Consider the following 18,413-nt stretch of genomic DNA (forward strand, 5'->3'; position numbering starts at 1 on the left):
CAGCTGTAAAGTAAATTGTGGTTACTAAGAAACATAAAAAGAAGCAAACGAATAAAAACATTCTAACATTTTTTTCTTTCTTTTTTAAATAAAAAGCTCTTCTGACAATTATACAAATCTCTCTGGACGCCATGCAAAAAGTTCACCAGCTCTCTAAATTCTATCCAATAATTAGGAGTTAAAGACTTGAAGTTAATAAATTCCAAGTAACGTGAAAGGATCATGCATGTTTCTGTCAATAGAAAAAGTGGATCATGTTCAAATCTAAGTTGTTCGAGTTAATTAAACTCATTACTGGAGCATAACCTAGCGGTGGGTTTATCCTCTGTTCTCCCCGGACATCCGGTTTGATTCTGACTCACCCCAATAGTAAAGCTTACGGATATTAGAGTATGCTTAAACAAGTAATATCATATTGGTTGCAGGTGACAGGAATAGTAGAAGTAGGTGGGACTTGGGAGGGGAGCAATGCCCCGCGAAAATGGTCGGCAACGAAATTGATTTCCGATATTCCCGATGCCTCGAAATTTTTTATTTATTTTAAAAATTTGTTCTTGAAATCAATGTGCTTCTCGCCTTGAGTTCCGACTAATCTCGAAAAATCAGTAATTAGTTGTTGTTGTTGTTCTTATTATTATTATTATTATTATTATTATTATTATTATTATTATATATTTTTATGAAATAAGTAATTAGTTATTATTTTAGACTTTAGTTCCGATTATTTTGACTCCCCAATAATCCAATATGCTAAGAACCTCACATGTACATGAATTAAAAGGATGATATATTCAATTGTGATTTTGATAGATTATATATAATTTATGAATTTTAATGTATTGATTTCATATGGATTGTAAATAAAATGTCACAGAATTGATAAAAGCATTTAGAATTTAAATATAATATTTCAAAATCTCGTGAATTTCGCTGGGATTTCAAAAAAATTAAAATATATTTAACAATCTTACAAAATCCATCAATTTATAAAGTTCAAAAACTTCATCAATATTTGAATATTATCACACTCTAATATATTTTAAATAATCCTAATTGAATGTCATCAAAATTTCAAGTATAACTTAAAATCTCGATTAAATATCATAAAATATCATAAGATTATATAATATAATTTAAAATTCTAATTATATATTACAAGATTTCTGATATATTTTCTTAAATTCAAAGTAAATATTTTTAAATTTAAAGATGATTTTTTTTTTTGAAATTCCGATTAAATAACGTGGTTCGTATTTTGGATTCTGATCCAAGACCAGGTGTAAAGAAGTGGTAGGTAGCGGGTCAGTGTGCATGGCCACGAGATGTCTTTGGATTATGCATGCTTCTTTGGCACAATTATTTCTTTCACGACACAAATTACCAGCAAAGCATCGTACCGTTGGTCAATATTATACTCCCTCCGTCCTATTTTGTTTGTCACATTTTTATTTTTATTGATCAAATTGACAAAATTTGGATCAAAAATTATGAATCATTCTTTCATTATTTTAAAAAACTGAAAATTACATCTTAAAGTAGATTAAAAATTATTTTTGATATATATTTTTTTAATTTTATCAATTAATAAAATATTAATAAATTTTAGTTAAACTTTAGTCAATTTGATCGGCACAAAACCAAATGTGACAATTAAAATGATACGGTGAGAGTATGTTCATCCAGACTTCCGTATGGGTTTCATTTTTATAACATGAAAAAAACAAAATCAGAAGCATCTATGTTTTAGGTGTATTTTATTGAAAACGCTTTTTTACTTTTGCATAAAATATGAAAATGAAAATACAAGGCTTTGCATTTAGAATTTATCAGTGTTGAGTTGGCTTGAAGAATAAAAAAACTATAGATATATCTATATAAAATATATATTTCCAGCCTGTTATATTCTCTTTCTAAGTTTCTATATTTCTATATCTCGTAATTAGGTACGTAGTTATTGAATATTAAAAATATATGCCATGTGCTTAAATTCTGAGACACACAAATTATTTAATGCAATGAACAAACTTTATAAATGATAATTTAAATGCAATTATGAGTGTCAATTTAAGTGTCAGGTTGAAGTTCAAGTCAGAAAGTCAGAGGTGTTTTTGTTTTATCATCAGTGCTACGAGCAGAGGCGGAGAGCGAATTTAGAATTATTTTTTTATAGAATATTATATATTATTGAAAAATATCGATATATTTTCAGTTTTTATAAAAATATATCTAATATTTTATAAAATTTAAAATAATGAAAATGTTTCAATATTTTTTTAGAAGACAGGTACTTTTTATTCTATACATGTATAAACATTTCTATAATTTTCTAGAAAAGCTGGATAAAGAAGATAGATGAGAACATAACGGGGCCGTTTGAGTGAGTTTAAATAAGTGCTTTTTGCTTAAAATAAAAAAGTGGAGTAGAATTTAGAAGCAAGTTAAGACTTATAAGTGATTAAAGTGTTTGGGAAAGAAGTAGAAGTCGTGAAACAAAAGCTAGCATTTCTAGTTTTTTATAAGTGCTTTTTAACTTTTTACACAAACGATATAAATAAGTGCTTATAACTTATAAACCAAAAGCTGGGCTTTTAAGCTCTAAACAAACACCACCAATATTCACTACTACAATGTTGGAATAGAGATATACCCAAAACGACAATCATCTTCAAGTTCAATAATTTCACATGCATTCGTCATTTTGGGATCAGTGGAGAAAGTTAAAAAACATAGTATACCATACGTGTTTGCGAATTTGACATTGATTGATACATCTTTGTTTTCCTTTTTGTTGAAGACTGTCTATCTTTGTAGAGGTAACCGTAGCCGGAAACTTCAAACAAAATCAAGAGCATTGAGTAAAGAAAATAGCGTAAAAATAAGTTTCTTATCATTTTTAATTCAAGTTACTCGTATAATGTAGACCTGAGCATAATTATCCGAAACCGGCCGATTCAAACCGTTCAAACTGAACCGTACTCACCCCTAATATAGAGTGTAAAATTATAGATACAGATAAAAATTTCATATCTGATATCTACGTTATAAGACGTTGATTTGGATCGGTGATCATTGCTTAAAAAGTTCATAAATTACCAAAATGAACTCGAGCTCGAGCAATTTGAATAATATATCAAAATGAAATTAAGTTCTAGATTATTCACTCGTTACAAGACTTCGATTTGGATCAGTGATGATTGCTCAAATAATTCATAAATTACTCAAATTCAATAATAATGGAGTCGAGCTCGATCTCAAGCCCTTTGGATAATTCAACAAAAAAATTTTAAATTTTAAATTGTTCGCTCTGTGAAACTTGTGAGCCTAATTGAATCAATATATTATATATAATATTAATATTATATTATATATTTTGTAGAGTAAAACTCGAGCCGAATTTGTTACATTAGCCTGTCTCGATTAGTAAAATAGATGTGTACTTTTAAGCTAAACTCAAACATACAGAACTTTAAAGAACTCGAGTTCTATAATATATTTGACCCGATTAATCTCAAACTACTCGTAGAACACAAGCCCAAATCAGTTAATTCAATTCAAACTCGAACTCAAGAAGTGGACTGGTTCGGCTTATTTATATAGCAAAAACAACTTTTTATACATAATATTAGGTAGACCTCGTTTCCTATAAATAACAAGCACAATCATTACACGAACTCATCTCATATTCAAAAATGACCATACCATCTCACATCTTACTTCCCATTCTTTCTCTTCTTTTCTTCTCTAAAATCACCTGGTCAGTTTCATCAGATGATTTCCTCCGCTGCTTCTCACATTCTCACGGAACTTCAAATATTATTTTCACCCCGAAAAACTCCTCCTACTCCTCCATCCTCCTCGCAAGAATCGATAACTTGCGTTTCGCCTCCCCATCTACCCCGAAACCTGTACTCATTGTCACACCACTAGACGAATCCCAAATCCAAACCGTCATTTATTGCGCCAAAAAAACCAACATTCAAATTCGAATCCGTGACGGCGGTCACGACTTCGAGGGCCAATCATATCGAGCAACAGAACGGTTTCTGTTGCTCGATTTGATCAACTTCCGATCCGTAAAAATAAATACCAAAAATAAAGTTGCATGGATCGGAGCGGGCCTAACACTAGGAGAACTTTACTATAAAATTTCGCAAAAAAGTTCTACTCTAGGTTTCCCCGCGGGCCTTTGGTCCACCGTTGGAGTTAGCGGCTTCTTAGGTGGCGGAGGCTACGGCATGATGAAGCGAAAATTCGGCCTCGCTGCTGATAACACCCTCGACGCTCGTTTCATCGATGTTAATGGAAGAATTCTTAATAGAAAATCAATGGGAGAAGATCTTTTCTGGGCCATCAGAGGAGGCGGAATTTCCAGCTATGGAATCGTCACTCTGTGGAAAATCAAACTCGTTCCTGTCCCGAAACTTGTGACAATTTTTGGAGTCGTGAGAACTCTGGAACAGAACGGATCAGAACTTTTTCAAGAATGGCAAACAATCTCCCCCAACTTCGAGAGCAGGGATCTAGATGTTCGAGTCGTCGTAGACACTATCCAGAGCAATTCAAGTCCTCGGACAGATAAAAAGACTGTGAGATTCATTTTCCAGTCTTTATTCCTCGGTAGAATTAATAAACTTCTCCCGATCATGCAAAAAAGCTTCCCTCAATTAGGCCTAACGCGACGAGACTGCACCGAGCTGAGCTGGATTCAATCAGCCCCATTCTTCTCAAACTTCTCAATCAACACTCCCCCTGAAATTCTACTCAACAGGAGTGCCATTCCAAGGTTCCCTTACAAAGGCAAATCCAGCTTCGTCGATCATCCCATTTCGTCAAAAGGCCTAAAGGGTGTCTGGAACAGAATGCTCCAGCTCCCCACACAAGTAGTCTTGATCCAGTACACGCCCTTTGGAGGGATCATGAACGAGTTTTCGGAGTCCTCCCTGCCCTTCCCTCACAGGCCTGGAGTCCTGTACATGATCAACATTGGGATCACTATCGATAATAATGTGAAACAAAGGCTTCGATGGATCGATGAGCTGTTTAGGTACTATGGTCCATTTGTTACCAAGAATCCGAGGACTTCTTATGTGAATTATCTTGATCTTGATCTTGGAACAGGGAACTCCAGCTATGAAGAAGCTAGTGCTTGGGGAAAAATGTACTTTAAGGATAATTTTGACAGGTTGATTAAGGTGAAAACTGCTGTGGATCCTGATAATTTCTTCAGGCATGAGCAGAGCATCCCTGCTCTTTTCATATGATCAGTTCAATCTCCTTTTTTCTGATAATTTATTAATAAGTTGCCTTTGTTTTGTTCAAACTAATACTTCCTCCTTTGTTTAAGTGTACATTTGGGCAAAACTTGAGGAAACTTGTTTAACATTGAATGTAATTCTATAAGTTACTGGTTTATAATTTTCTAAATGATATTTTACTGAAAAGATTATTTTCAAGAAATGACTCTGAGCGGCTGACGAGTGAGTGTTTCCTGGAACGGTAAAGTCGAGGTCATTACCTATAATTCCATTTTAAAATGTAGAAAAGGTTAAATATTCTGAAATTTATTTTCAATTTTTTTTCAAAATTTAATTGTTAATGTCTGAGTAAACCCCATTAAGTTTAATGACTAATTTGATACCAATCCTTCGGCCATTCACATTCACTTCAGTGAGCACATTTAGATTTAACCCTTAATAATAAAAGAATATGTAAGCACATTGACCATCTAATTAAAATTGTTCATCTAATTAAAAATAAAAATTTAACAATATTTGTAATATATTATTATTATTATTATTATTATTATTATTATTATTATTATTTTGTAAGGAGGATTATTTTGTTGTTTATAGGTGAATAATGAAAATTTTACTGGAGGCCCTAAAACTAGGGATGACAACGGGTCGGATCGGGTCGGGTTTCTTAAGATCCATATCCGATTTATTATATTTCGGGTCGGTTCGGGTTCAGGTCCGGGTATCTAAAATGAAGATCCAAATCCGATTCATCGGGTTTTTTCAGGTTTCGGTTCGGGTTCGGGTCTAATTCAGGTTTAATTCAAATACTTAATAAAATAAAATTAAAATTAAAATTTATGTACCTATAAAAAATATGATGATTTTTTTATAAAATTTAGGAATATTAAAAGGGGGTTTCACATGCTTCATTTAGTATAATAAACGTGAAACATGCTAATTTAATTGTTTACAATCATTCAACTTATCGTTCATATTTTTATTATATTTTGATTATTTAATGCATAATAATTAAGAAAAATGCAATATTGGTGAAATGAATATAAATTTTGTTAAATTTAAGTAAAATGTTAATATACATTACTAATAATTCATAATATTTCAATATATATACTATATATTTATCACACACATATATAATATTTTGTATCGGGTTTCAGATTTCGATTGGGTTTGAATTGAGTTTTGGGTCGGGTCTCTGTTTGGAATACTTAAGATTCAAATCCAGAACCAAACTTTTTCGGGTCTAAAAATAAGATCCATATCCAGATCCAGATAAAAAAAGTACGAATGGATCCAATCGGGCTGGAACGGGTCGAGTATCCATCGGTCGAGTAAAACGGTCATCCCTACCTAAAACCTAAATTTATGTGGATCAGGGGTTTGTTACTTTGTTTAACCATTTCTTTTCTCTTGAACGCTGTACTAAAATAAGGGATCCCTTCTCTCAAGCCAACTATTTCCTTCCTCTTCAACACTGTAATGAAACAAGGGATCTGTTGGGCCAAAGCCCGAGTACTAATCTTACCCCAACAGGACCAAGTACAAAGAGAATGTCCAGCAAATCAGCTATAAATACAGAAAGAAAAACAAAGCAAAGGTTGAAAATTGTGAAATTGAGCAACCCTAGAATCTCAAATTCTATTTCAAATTTTTTCTCAAATGATTAATTTTAATGGGATGGTTTATGTATATACATGATTTCATTATTATATTGTCAATTAAATTTGAGAAAAAAATTTGAAAACACCGATTGAGATATGTAACATTTTTCATTTTGAAATAAAACTATTCTTGTAAAATCTGACATAGGTGAGGATATACTGACATACTCTAAATTTTTGATATATATACATACATACAGGGTGTTATATATCACTCCGCGAAAAATTATGCAAATGATTTTTCAAGTTCTTCAATTTTTTCCGCTGGTATGGTACTCGTATGCTGTGGACCAGCGTCTAAATATAGAGATTCCCTTCCTCTCTTTTCCATGTCAGCGACTCAGCGTCCCTCCTCTCTCTCTCATGTCACCGGGTCACTAAATTAATCATCTTTTTAAGTTGATCTGTGTGAATTTGATTCTGTCTTGTGGGCATAGTCCCAACTATCGCACACCTCAATTCTGAAAGAAAAGAAAAATCTCTACTTCTGAATATTTGAAATTGTACACTTCTGATGACTCTTGTATGATTGTTAAGTAAGTGTAAAACATTATGGTACGGTTCATCACGAATCAGTTTGCTTATAGAATGTTATGGTTCGTGCTTCCTCTGTTGCTGACGGTTTGACCTCCTCCTATACAAAAAATGGTCAGTATTTCGTTGGGTAATTGTAACAGGATTGTTTCCGTGGGAAATTTCGTTGGTGATTCTGGGATATTTTGTAGTGTTAAGTTGGTCCTTATCATACGTGTCAACGACACAGTAGTAAGGGCTTACTTCTCTCGTTCTAAGGTTTGGGTTTGATTCCTGTTCATCTCGAGATTTATTAGAAGTTAATCACAGTATACAATTTTATACCAGTTGTTATTACAAATCAAGTTACACAAAGTAGTTTTAAATCAAACATAACTCAGTCACCGAACTACAAAACAGGGGAGCTAGCGCCCTTGTCGTAGAACGGACTGCATTGTATCATATAATTGTTTTTACTACAGCCATATCGCGTTGGCGTTCAACAGAAGTGGGACTAGTTTGCCTTCTACATGGAGTGTCATGACTTCATTAGCTCCGCCGATTAGTTCCTTTCCTATGAACACAGCTGGAGTGCATTTTTTACGGCCTAATGCCTTGAGTTCCCTCTCCAGCTGCTGCCCATTTGGATGCTCATCGAGCTCGTGGACTCTTGGATTTGCCCCGAATGTTTGGATTAGTTTTATGATGCTGTGGGACATGCAGCAAGATGTTTTGCTGAAGATCACTACTGGTGTTTCTGCTCCCAGACTCATGACCATAGCCATCACTGATGTTAATGAGAGAGAGAGAGATCGGGAGAGATGGGAGAGGGGGAGAGAGAGAGATATGAGAGAGAGAGAGAGATGAGAGAGTGTGCGTGTGAGAGAGAGAGAGAGAGAGAGAGAGAGAAAGAGATGAGAGAGTGTGTGAGAGAGAGAGAGAGAGAGATGAGGCTCTGTTAAGGTAGGAAAGTATGCTTTGTTAAGTGAGGAAAGTCTGTGTTTGATTTTGTTTGAGGAATTTGAGATGTCTTGAGAGACTATATATAGGGAGAGGGCATGGTTATGCTAATAAATTGTTGAGGTTGATGTTGATAAATACATGTATGGACCTTATAAGTCTATCTTTGATAATGACAAGTTGACATGGAATCACAAATCAAATATCTATCTGCAAAAGTATCTTCATGGTAAGTTTGCACATCTCAAGTAGTGAAATGGCCCGAATCGCCTCAGGAATTTCCGGCTTTTCCATTAACTTATCAGACGCCTAGGCAAATTCGATGCTACAACGACCTAGATCCAAATTTTCAACCCACGCACTCCACATAAAATTAAGACTTTTCCCACTTACATAAGCCTAAATGATGATTACACCGAGATGAAAAGCAAGCGAGTAGCAAGTTAAGGTCAGTTTGGTAATACGAGTACATAGATTTTTGTAATGGCTCGTGTTGTAGGTATAGCATCAACTGTGGTGGAGAAATGTTTATCCAAATGGTTAGCTTTTTCTTTATGATTAGTACAAGATGCGCATATAGTTGAGTTCAATAAAACACCGAAAGGCTTAATCCCAGTGACGAGGAAAGTGAGAATTTGGATAACAGATAAAGAAGATATAACTTAATCACATGCCACTTGTTGACGCCAAGAATTCAGATGCATCGACAAGCCTGCCCTACCACCACATTCCGCATTCCTATTTTCTACGTGCCACTGCAGCATTAACAATGTGCGCAATCAGTCGTATAATGTTAATATTCCTTTCCTGGGCTGATTCCATATTGTGCGAAATATGCACTTTCTGGCATCATTCTGTCGGTCACCAAGTTGGAAAGCTGCAATTTGTGCGTGGCATTCCTACCTGTTTCGTTTAAATTATAATACGTCTGTCGTGTTTATGCAGCCAGTACTGTTCCAAGTATCTCATTCTGAAACAAACTTTTTCTCGAGTGTAGAAATTTAGATGTTCACACACACGATTCGTCTAAGAGCATCTTGGGTTGACTAAAATTGGTTGGTTGTGCTTCGATGGAGCCTGCCGAGATTCAACAAATATAGTCAATATCAGGAGGTTGGCTGTATTTATAGACAAGAGGAATATATCATTGGAGTTGAATTTTTTTTTTTTTTACATAATCTCTATATTTTTTATTTATAGTATATATTAATGATTTTTAGTTGTGGGTTCTAGATGGTTGGAGATGCTTTGACGATATCCACGTATACTTCCACTGATGACTCCAGGATACCAGAACTACTGCATTACTTTGAAAATAATCTTAAAGCACTAATTCCATTTTAGGTAGTTATGATTGCAAGAATTATGCTGCTAAATTTAATATTTAGACTTTGTTAATATACTCTAGGTAGGGAATCATCTTGCCTATAATCGTTTCGGAACCTAATTTGTTTAAGAAAAGTGACATGTAAAAAATCGAAGTGTTCTTCTTTCCAGATTATCTGCATTTGAAAAGTAGTTCTGCAAAGTTCAGCTGAGTCCTTCCATGTAACTTTCATCCAAATATTCTTTTTGACTTTCGAGTAATCCGAATTTTCCACCTCCTCACTGTGAATCTCTGATGTGATTATCTGCAGTTAACTGATAATTAACTCTTCATTATTCCAATATTTTTTTATCCTAAATGACTAAATCTTTGGAGTATCATTTTCAGGCTTATGAGCTTCTGGTTTACGAGTTCGTAGAATATGTGCATATACCATTGTTCTATCTTGATTTGGAAGCACTGATGAAACTTGAATGTGTCTGGAGCAATATTTTTCGTGTTTGGCTCAAGTACCATGTGTAGAACTATGTGATAGTATAGATTCTTTTGCATTTCATCTTTAGTGCCAAGAAACGTAAATCTTAACAAGAATCGATGACATTGTCATCAAATTTAAGAGAATATTGTGTTGTCTTAAGCAGAAATCAACCACCCATATATCTTTCAGCTGGCAGGGCGGAACCAGAAGGGCTAACCTAGACTGAATCCTCGATTGTTGAGGACAAATTAATTTTTATTTATATTTTTTGTTCATGTTAGCTAAAAATGGGAAGACGTTTTATTTTGAGCCCGGGTTGATTCATCTGAATTATTTTTTTTATAAAATATTTTAGTCCCATGTCATCCTGAATCCTAGTTTCCTCACTTGCTTCATATGACTCCGGCATTGCAATCATTCACAGTGGCGACCGCCCTGAAATTTGAGGGCCATAGTCAAATTTAGTTTTTGGGGCCCTAATCTATGTATACTGGGCCCCTAATATATGTATGCTCCGCATATTTAATACATTTACATATAAAGAATTCAAAAATATTGGACTCTTAAGAGTAGGGGCCTAGACGCAAGTTTTGTCCGTCTATAGTCAGGACCACCCTTGCACATCAATCTACAATACTTGATGCGGATTATACTAATGCGAAGATGCGTTCGACAATGCGTCTTCATTGAGAGGATACCAAGTCACAAGACAACTGTAAGTCTGTAACTCATTTATTAAACAAAAAGAGTTTACATGTCTATATAGCTAGGTTTCTTGCCCGATAGTAGCAGAAAGGATTAAGTATAAAATCTCAGCTCTGAGGTAATCTCGTACTTAACCAAAATTTGTCCTTCATATTACAGGATTGATGCAAATTATTAAAGCCTCATTATCTTCATTGCATTACTATAAGCTATATCCATATAGCTTTAGCCTTTAGGAGCATTGGCACCAGCTTGCCTTTGACATGGAGGCTCATGATCTCATTAGGCCCGCCGATTAGTTCCTTACCTATGTAAACCACAGGCACACTTGGCTTATGTCCTAATGCCTTGAGTTCCTTCTCCATTTGCTGTCCATTTGGAAGTTCATCGAGTTCGTACACCATTGGATTGGCTCCAAAACTGTATATCAGTGTCTTGATGCTGTGGCTCATGCAGCAGGAGTTTTTGCTGAAGATCACCACTGGATATTCTTCGCCCAACTTTGTGACCATGGCCATTGCTTCAAATTAGTAGATTGAGTTAAATGATAGAGAGGTCTGGAGTCGAAACAAATGTAAGATCTTTAGGTCTGTATTGGACTTGTGAATTTGTTGTGATGAACTTAAGGTCCTGCAATGACCTTATATAGAGAGTCTAGCCAGTGTCAAAATCGCACCGCCTACTCGCCTAGTAGATGTGTGCCTAGTGAAAAGGAGAGAAAGTTGATGGTTACAAGATCAGCATATCATTGGATGACAATGATAGATTATATGGAATATAAATCTTTGTTGCAGCAGATCTTTATGCGGAAATTCTACCTTGTTTCATTGTATATTCCCACCGTCAAAGTAACGGGAGTGTCATTACTTGTTACTAAAAATCTAGAATGGTGCATTTGAGACCCGTTTAAACTTTAAATTGATAAAACATTTGATACACTAGCATCACTTCACTTCAGTGATCAAATTGATATTTAACCTTTTTTTCCGACGCATGTTTGTGTTTGGCTTTAAATCGGGACTTAAAACTTTTTATAACTTTAAGCTGAAAAATTTGTTTGTGTAATAACCTAAAAATTGACTTAAAGTCAGGAATAAGTCAGAAACTGACTTTGAGGTATTTTTTTCAGTAATTTAATTTTTTAAAACTTTTTATCTAATAAAATTTGCCCATAAGTGATAAGTTACCCATAAATTAATTTTATTATTATTATTATTATTATATTTTTTTATAACCCATAAGTCATGTCAAAATGTACCAAACATGACTCATAATTTTAAGTTGAGCGAGACGGGCTCACCATTGTAACATCTGTATTAAGAAAATTTAAAAACTTCACATCAGATTTTATAGAAATCAAAGCATATATTGCTCTTGTTTTGCTATTTATGCATGAAGATATATGGTACGTAGAGATTAGCTCTTCATGCAGCCATTTCTTTCGACTTGGATAGATACTTTTGGTGAAGAAGTAAGGTCTGCGTATATTTTACTCTTTGGAAGGATCCGGCCGGTATCCTTCTTCTGAGCGGGGTATGCTTGTTTGGGTGCAAGTGTGCAACCAACCAAGTGGAGAAAGAGATGGGTTCGCCAAATTGTTAGACTTTTCTTGAAAGAGTAAGATTAGAATCTAACCGAAGATCCGAAGATCACCACGCCGAAAGCTGCTTACAAGAAAAGTGAAGGAGGCACAAAAGATAGCACACAGTTTCCTTGCAAACAGAGGAATTCAGATGCCTTGAGGATCTGCAAAATTGTAGAAATTTCCCTGGAAGAGTAGAAATGCCGCGCTGATAATATTTGATGCGCATAAAATCGCACGATTAGTACAGTATTAATGCGAGTGGCACTTTGCTGGTTTGATTTTCTTATCAGCAGGTGATTCTCTGGAAATATGCTGATTGTTTGAGCACAAAAGTTGGCTCATTTGCACGTTTGTCAACCCTTGGCATTCAATAGTAGCAAGAGAGAGGTAACTTCATTTGTGGTACTCCTTGCATATAATTTGAAGAAAGTTAAGATTCTTTTCATTCCAGGACATAAAGAGAAATTACGACAAAAAACGGTGGTGTTTACCCTTATTGTCACAATTTTCAAGAAAATAGTCTCAAATATCACTGTCAGAAAAGATGACTCCGGCCTATCATTCTGTGATCCAAAACGCTAGATCGTGTCTTTTTTTTAATGCTACACGATATCGATCTAGCGTTTTGAAACCCTAAATGCTTTTCATGTGACGTTTTACTCCTAAAACGCCGGATCGTGTTATATATTGTAGTGTTTTCAAGACCTACACGCAACACGATTTAGTGTTTTCTTCCAAAACTCAAAATGCTATTAATAAATGGTATTTTGGGTTATTTCTTTCAACTACGTTGGTTGTTGGCCCCAAATATCACTATTTAACAGAAAAAAGTCTATATTGTCATTTTCTGGAAAAAAAAAATCCAAAATGTCACTTCAAAATGAAACTTCATGTCGTGTTTACAATATTGAACAAAAACGCAACTTGAAGTTGTGGTTTTCATCTGAAACACAATTTCAAGTCGTGTTTTCCTCAGAAAATCAAAACGCAACTTCAAGTCGTGTTTTGAAGTGACAGTTGGGGCTATTTTTCCAATTGGGCCCCATTTGCCTTAAAATAGTGACTTTTGGGACCTTTTCTTCTTTATTTTGGACATTACTTATAAATTTTGTGACGTCCGGGACTAGATAAAAATGACCGGAATTAAATTTGAATATTTGGTTTGAATGAATCCTTGTGATTGAAATTAGCCGCTTTTATTTAGTGGGAGGCTTTTTTTTTGCAGAAGTAATAAAATCAAGTTCTTTTATGAAAATAAAATTAATTTATGCTTTGTGATTTGCGGGGTTTGGATATTTCTGCTCTAGAAACCGTCCTAATTTTACATTGATCTCTCAAAACTGTGCTGTAGTAGGATTTTACTGACATCTGCCTTTCAGGACCTGGAGCTTGCTCAAACCCTTGAGAAAATAGAAGTACTTGTGTTCTGGTAATGACCTGGTTGTTCAAGCCCTTCAGCCAGAAACAGACTCCATAATTTCATAATTTAAATGACAAAATCAGATCAAAATAATGGATTAATAATTAAATCAAGACATTTAATGGTGAATTTATACCTCCTTTAATTCATGTTAGAGTGTAAACAAACTAACATGTTAAGAAGCTGCTCTAGTCCTGAGGTGCTCTACTCTATGATAATTTAGTGTCTGATCAGTTGAGGTAGATGTTCTTATAAGTGTTGAATAATATATATGATCTGTTTAAGACCTCGCGTGTTACGTGACATGTTGTCAGAATCGGCTTAGGGAGGGGTCTCGGGTTTGATTCCTCCAACCCACATTTATATTTTTTTAATTATTTGTCTGTGTGTGGCTATTAACTTGTACAAAAAAATGAGCTAAAACATATTAGGATTCACCATAATATTTGGTAAAAGACAATAGCATTAGCACTTGAATATATAATAAGTACAAGTACATGCATGCAGGAGCTATTCTTCCTGTAGATCAGTGAAAGCCACAAAGTTTCCTACTGAACTGAGTTATATCTGCCAATTGCCTAGTTCAGTTATACCCATATAGCATTAGCACTTTTGAGAAGTGGAACCAGCTTGCCCTTCAAGTGGAGGCTAAACACCTCGTTTGCTCCGCCTATAAGCTCCTGGCCTATGAACACCGCTGGTACATTAGGCTTCCGTCCTAAGGCCTTCAGTTCCTTCTCCATTTGCTGACCATTTGGATGTTCGTCGATCTCATAGACAATTGGATTAGCACCAAAGCTGCTTATAAGTGTCTTGATGGAATGGGACATTGAGCACGAGCTTTTACTGAAGATCACAACCGGATACTCAATTCCCATTCTTGAGACCAATGCCATTGCTGAACTGAAAAATATGCTAGATATAATATCTTAGATATTTAAGAGGTGAGGTATCTGAAACGTACTTGATGAGTTGGTAAGACTTAGTTCTGAGGAATTTTGGTTGAAGAAATGACTATATATAGACAATGGTGAACAAAAAACGTGTTCTTTTACATCTTGCTTTAAGCTAGGTTATACATTGTATTGATTCCATGTGGAGCTGGTTAGGAGATATTGTGTTTATCTATAGATCGGTTGCCTTTTTCCATCAAGATTCTCGATCAGATCAAGAACAACAAAAGAAAACCAATTGAGAAAAGGGCTATGGAGATGTTAATGTGACTGCAGAGGTGCAGAATGCAAGCTAGCAGATGTGATTTGATTAAAGTACTTAAGAACAAACGTGTGCTAAAATTACAAGTCTTAACAAAACCTCCGTACAAAACAAGATTAATACAATTATACCTCAAGGACCTACCACATTATCCACTTATGCTGTAATCACTGTATCTCAGAATACTGAACTTGTACTGATAATTGATATTTATGATTGTATGGGCTTAGATCACTCAGCTTCAAAACCAATTCGAGACCCCTGGAAATTTCCTTTTAGTATAATTCCACAGAGAAAGTTGCACCTGCTAAGTCGTTGCAGATGATCCAGTTTTTTCCTTGCAATATTGTGCATTTGATGGATCTCGTCACTTTACCTATTTTTTTTAATTTCTTTACGTTTTCATATTGCTTGATACACAAATGTAAGCAAATGGGTGGAACGGAAGGAGTAATATTCTTCTCTGTATTACACGTGCAGTTATAAATAATATGATGTCAATGCATCAAGTTGCCTCCTTTGTGAAGATAAAGGAAAAAAAAAATATTCGCATGAAATTTGTAGGGCTGATTATATATGAATGGTCAATTTATATAGGGCCGCACAAAAATATTGTGGCTTCAGGACTGTTTTGGCATGCTATAGCTGTAGATACTCTCTTTGAATGAGCTCAGGTTCATGCAAGGAAGATATCAAAAATTTCTATAGCTGAAAAACGAAAAAATATCTCTAACACCTTTGGAGTCGATCAAGAGGCAAGAAGAAATGATGTATGATAGGATCATGACCTGTGTCTTTATCTGATCATCGATCCCTGTCTAAACATTCATTGGCCGACATGTAAGCTGCAAGCACTTTGGTAGATTCTCAGGTTCTTGTAGGAGGATTCTAGCCTCTTGTAGTAAACCTCATCCATAAGAGAGAAAAGTTAATGCTTTTCCACTGGAGATTCCTTCATAGTGCACAATTACAATTAGAAATATCAAGAAAGAGATCTGTCACTATTAGTCTGAATCATGCTACTGTACATCAGATATGCTAAGGTTCTCTGCATTTAAGTTCCGCGAAACACATAATTTCTCTGAATTAATTCATCTGTATTAAAATGCAGAGATGCTGCCTATTAGGCCTCTGAGAATTTTTAGGCATGATCTGATGAAAGGATTCAAAGCGCAGGGTTATCAGGTTTAGACTTATTTGACTTCTTATTGAATTACTCTCTTGTTTATTGATCTATTTATGATGCCATCAAATTGTAAGGAGGGGACCCCGAACCAGAAATTTTCAATGGTTTGGATAAACTCTGAAATGTATTTCCCCATCCGCTATGGGATCCTACAAAGATAACGACATGGAACATGCAAGAAGGATAATGAAACATACACATCAGGGGGCGGGGGTATCAGAACAACATCAGCATGCAATGGCAACAAAATTAACAAATTATGTTCCCACAGTATTGAATTCATTTACAAACTACTTAAGCAATTAGAACAAATCAAGTTCTGGGCTCTGGTGATCATGCATAGGTGCCACTGGTGCCTGTAGGAGACTTTTAACTTAGGAAATGAATTGTAGAAATTTAAAGAGCCATTATATTCATTCATCAAGAGATAAATCATGTCAGTTTTTGTTAAGTGACCAATTCTCCTAAAATCTCAAGGTGTTGGGAGGAGGGCTTACCAGGATCATATTATATTCTAACATCTTCCTCCGCCGAACCTGAGCTCTGATACCATTCTAAGTGACCAATTCTCATAAAATCTCGAGGTAGTAGGAGGAGGGCTTACCAGGATCATATTATATTATAACAGTTTTTTCACAAAAATTGCGCCTCTTGAAAAAGCATATTCATAGATAGGAAGAATATAGCCCACCTTCCTCCCCTATCACCTCATTATTGCTATTTTATCATACAAGTATGCAGATCTCAATCTACTTTAGTTATGGTCTGATTCCATCACTGTACGGCGTTATAAGAATTTCAATAGAGTTGAGCTGTTAGTTATAACTATAAGAGATACCACATGTCAACTTGTATGCAGCACATATTGTCATTATCTAAAAATCGTCAGGGGGGAATACTTCTTATCAAAAAGAACTTTATCTTTTTGCATTTTATGCAGTTGTTTTATGACTCTTTTTCATTTTTATGAAGATAAACACTCTGGCAATCACCAAAGTGAGCCACTATATATATGGTGCTATGAAAGCTCAGAGTCCAGCACCACACACAAGCTTGCCTCGGGGTTTGAAAGCTACATAACTCTCTGCATACTCTTGCATTTCATCATTCTTATACTTAAAACTCAGAAAGCTTTGTATAATGGATATGGTAAAGGACCTTGCATCAAAGAAAGCTGCAGTTATATTTACCAAGAGCTCATGTTTCATGTGCCATAGCATTAAGGCACTCTTTTACGAACTTGGTGCAAGCCCTGCTATTCATGAACTTGATCAAGATGCAAATGGGAGGGAAATGGAATACGCTCTTCAAAGGCTGGGCTGTAATCCTTCTTTCCCAGCGGTCTTCATAGGTGGAAAGTATATAGGTTCAGCCAAAGATATCATATCTCTACATGTAGATGGATCTCTAAAAGAAAAGCTGATCCAAGCCAAAGCCATTTGGTTCTAATCACCTAAACCAATCTAGCTATCATCGTGATGACATTGTAAACAATAACATTGTACCAAGGGCTTCTCTTTTTGTCAGCCCTGGCGAGGAAGTATAGTTTATGAAAATGTCTCCTTAACCTTTATAACAATTGATAAAGCGTTTTCTGATATAGCTGATTCTTGTCATTTCATTTTCATATTCTGTGTTTTTAGAAACGATGTGCATGATCAGACAACACTTTCAGAAGTCTAATTTCCAAATGCAATTTTAGCTGTCAGAAGGTCGTCTCTTTAATCGATTCCACGTTAATGCAAGGAGGATATCAAGTATATTGTAGGGCTTAAAAAGAGGAGATGCAAAATCAAATGCATGTCGTGTATGATTAGACCATGAGCTGTGTCTTTATCCAATATTACGATCAATGATCCTTGTGTAAACATACATTGGTTAACATGTATGCTGAAGCACTTCAGTGATTCTCACTGGTAGGGTGATTATAGAAAACCTCATCCAGAAGAGAGAAAAGTTGCTGATTTTCTGTAGGAGATTCCTTCAGTGCACAATCACAATAAAAGTTATCAAAGTAAAATAACCTTGGCTATAACCAAAAAGGATAGATTTTAACTGTTTGATATACAAAGTTTATCTGAAGAGAAGGGTAAGGATATACTTCA

General features: G+C 35.1%; 5 protein-coding genes across 5 annotated transcripts; 2 read left to right on the forward strand and 3 right to left on the reverse strand.

Annotated features, from left to right (window-relative positions):
• The first annotated feature begins 3,663 nt into the window (after positions 1-3,663).
• Positions 3,664-5,392, forward strand: LOC108210581 (monolignol oxidoreductase AtBBE-like 15). The gene has a single exon (XM_017381925.2). The coding sequence runs from the start codon at positions 3,690-3,692 to the stop codon at positions 5,259-5,261; it is 1,572 nt and encodes a 523-aa protein (XP_017237414.1). The 5' UTR covers positions 3,664-3,689; the 3' UTR covers positions 5,262-5,392.
• Positions 5,393-7,908: 2,516 nt separating this feature from the next.
• Positions 7,909-8,217, reverse strand: LOC108213572 (monothiol glutaredoxin-S1). Its single transcript, XM_017385373.2, has one exon. The coding sequence runs from the start codon at positions 8,215-8,217 to the stop codon at positions 7,909-7,911; it is 309 nt and encodes a 102-aa protein (XP_017240862.1).
• A 2,694-nt stretch (positions 8,218-10,911) lies between these two features.
• LOC108213853 (monothiol glutaredoxin-S2) lies at positions 10,912-11,591 on the reverse strand. The gene has a single exon (XM_017385642.2). The coding sequence runs from the start codon at positions 11,418-11,420 to the stop codon at positions 11,112-11,114; it is 309 nt and encodes a 102-aa protein (XP_017241131.1). The 5' UTR covers positions 11,421-11,591; the 3' UTR covers positions 10,912-11,111.
• Positions 11,592-14,330: 2,739 nt separating this feature from the next.
• On the reverse strand, positions 14,331-15,007 carry LOC108213763 (monothiol glutaredoxin-S2). Its single transcript, XM_017385554.2, has one exon. It carries the CDS (start codon positions 14,801-14,803, stop codon positions 14,495-14,497), a length of 309 nt encoding a protein of 102 aa, XP_017241043.1. The 5' UTR covers positions 14,804-15,007; the 3' UTR covers positions 14,331-14,494.
• A 2,230-nt stretch (positions 15,008-17,237) lies between these two features.
• On the forward strand, positions 17,238-17,887 carry LOC108213711 (glutaredoxin-C11). Its single transcript, XM_017385505.2, has one exon. The coding sequence runs from the start codon at positions 17,449-17,451 to the stop codon at positions 17,755-17,757; it is 309 nt and encodes a 102-aa protein (XP_017240994.1). The 5' UTR covers positions 17,238-17,448; the 3' UTR covers positions 17,758-17,887.
• Positions 17,888-18,413: the final 526 nt, after the last annotated feature.

Source organism: Daucus carota, chromosome 3 (assembly GCF_001625215.2).
Source record: "Daucus carota subsp. sativus chromosome 3, DH1 v3.0, whole genome shotgun sequence".
Classification (NCBI taxonomy): Eukaryota; Viridiplantae; Streptophyta; class Magnoliopsida; order Apiales; family Apiaceae; genus Daucus; species Daucus carota.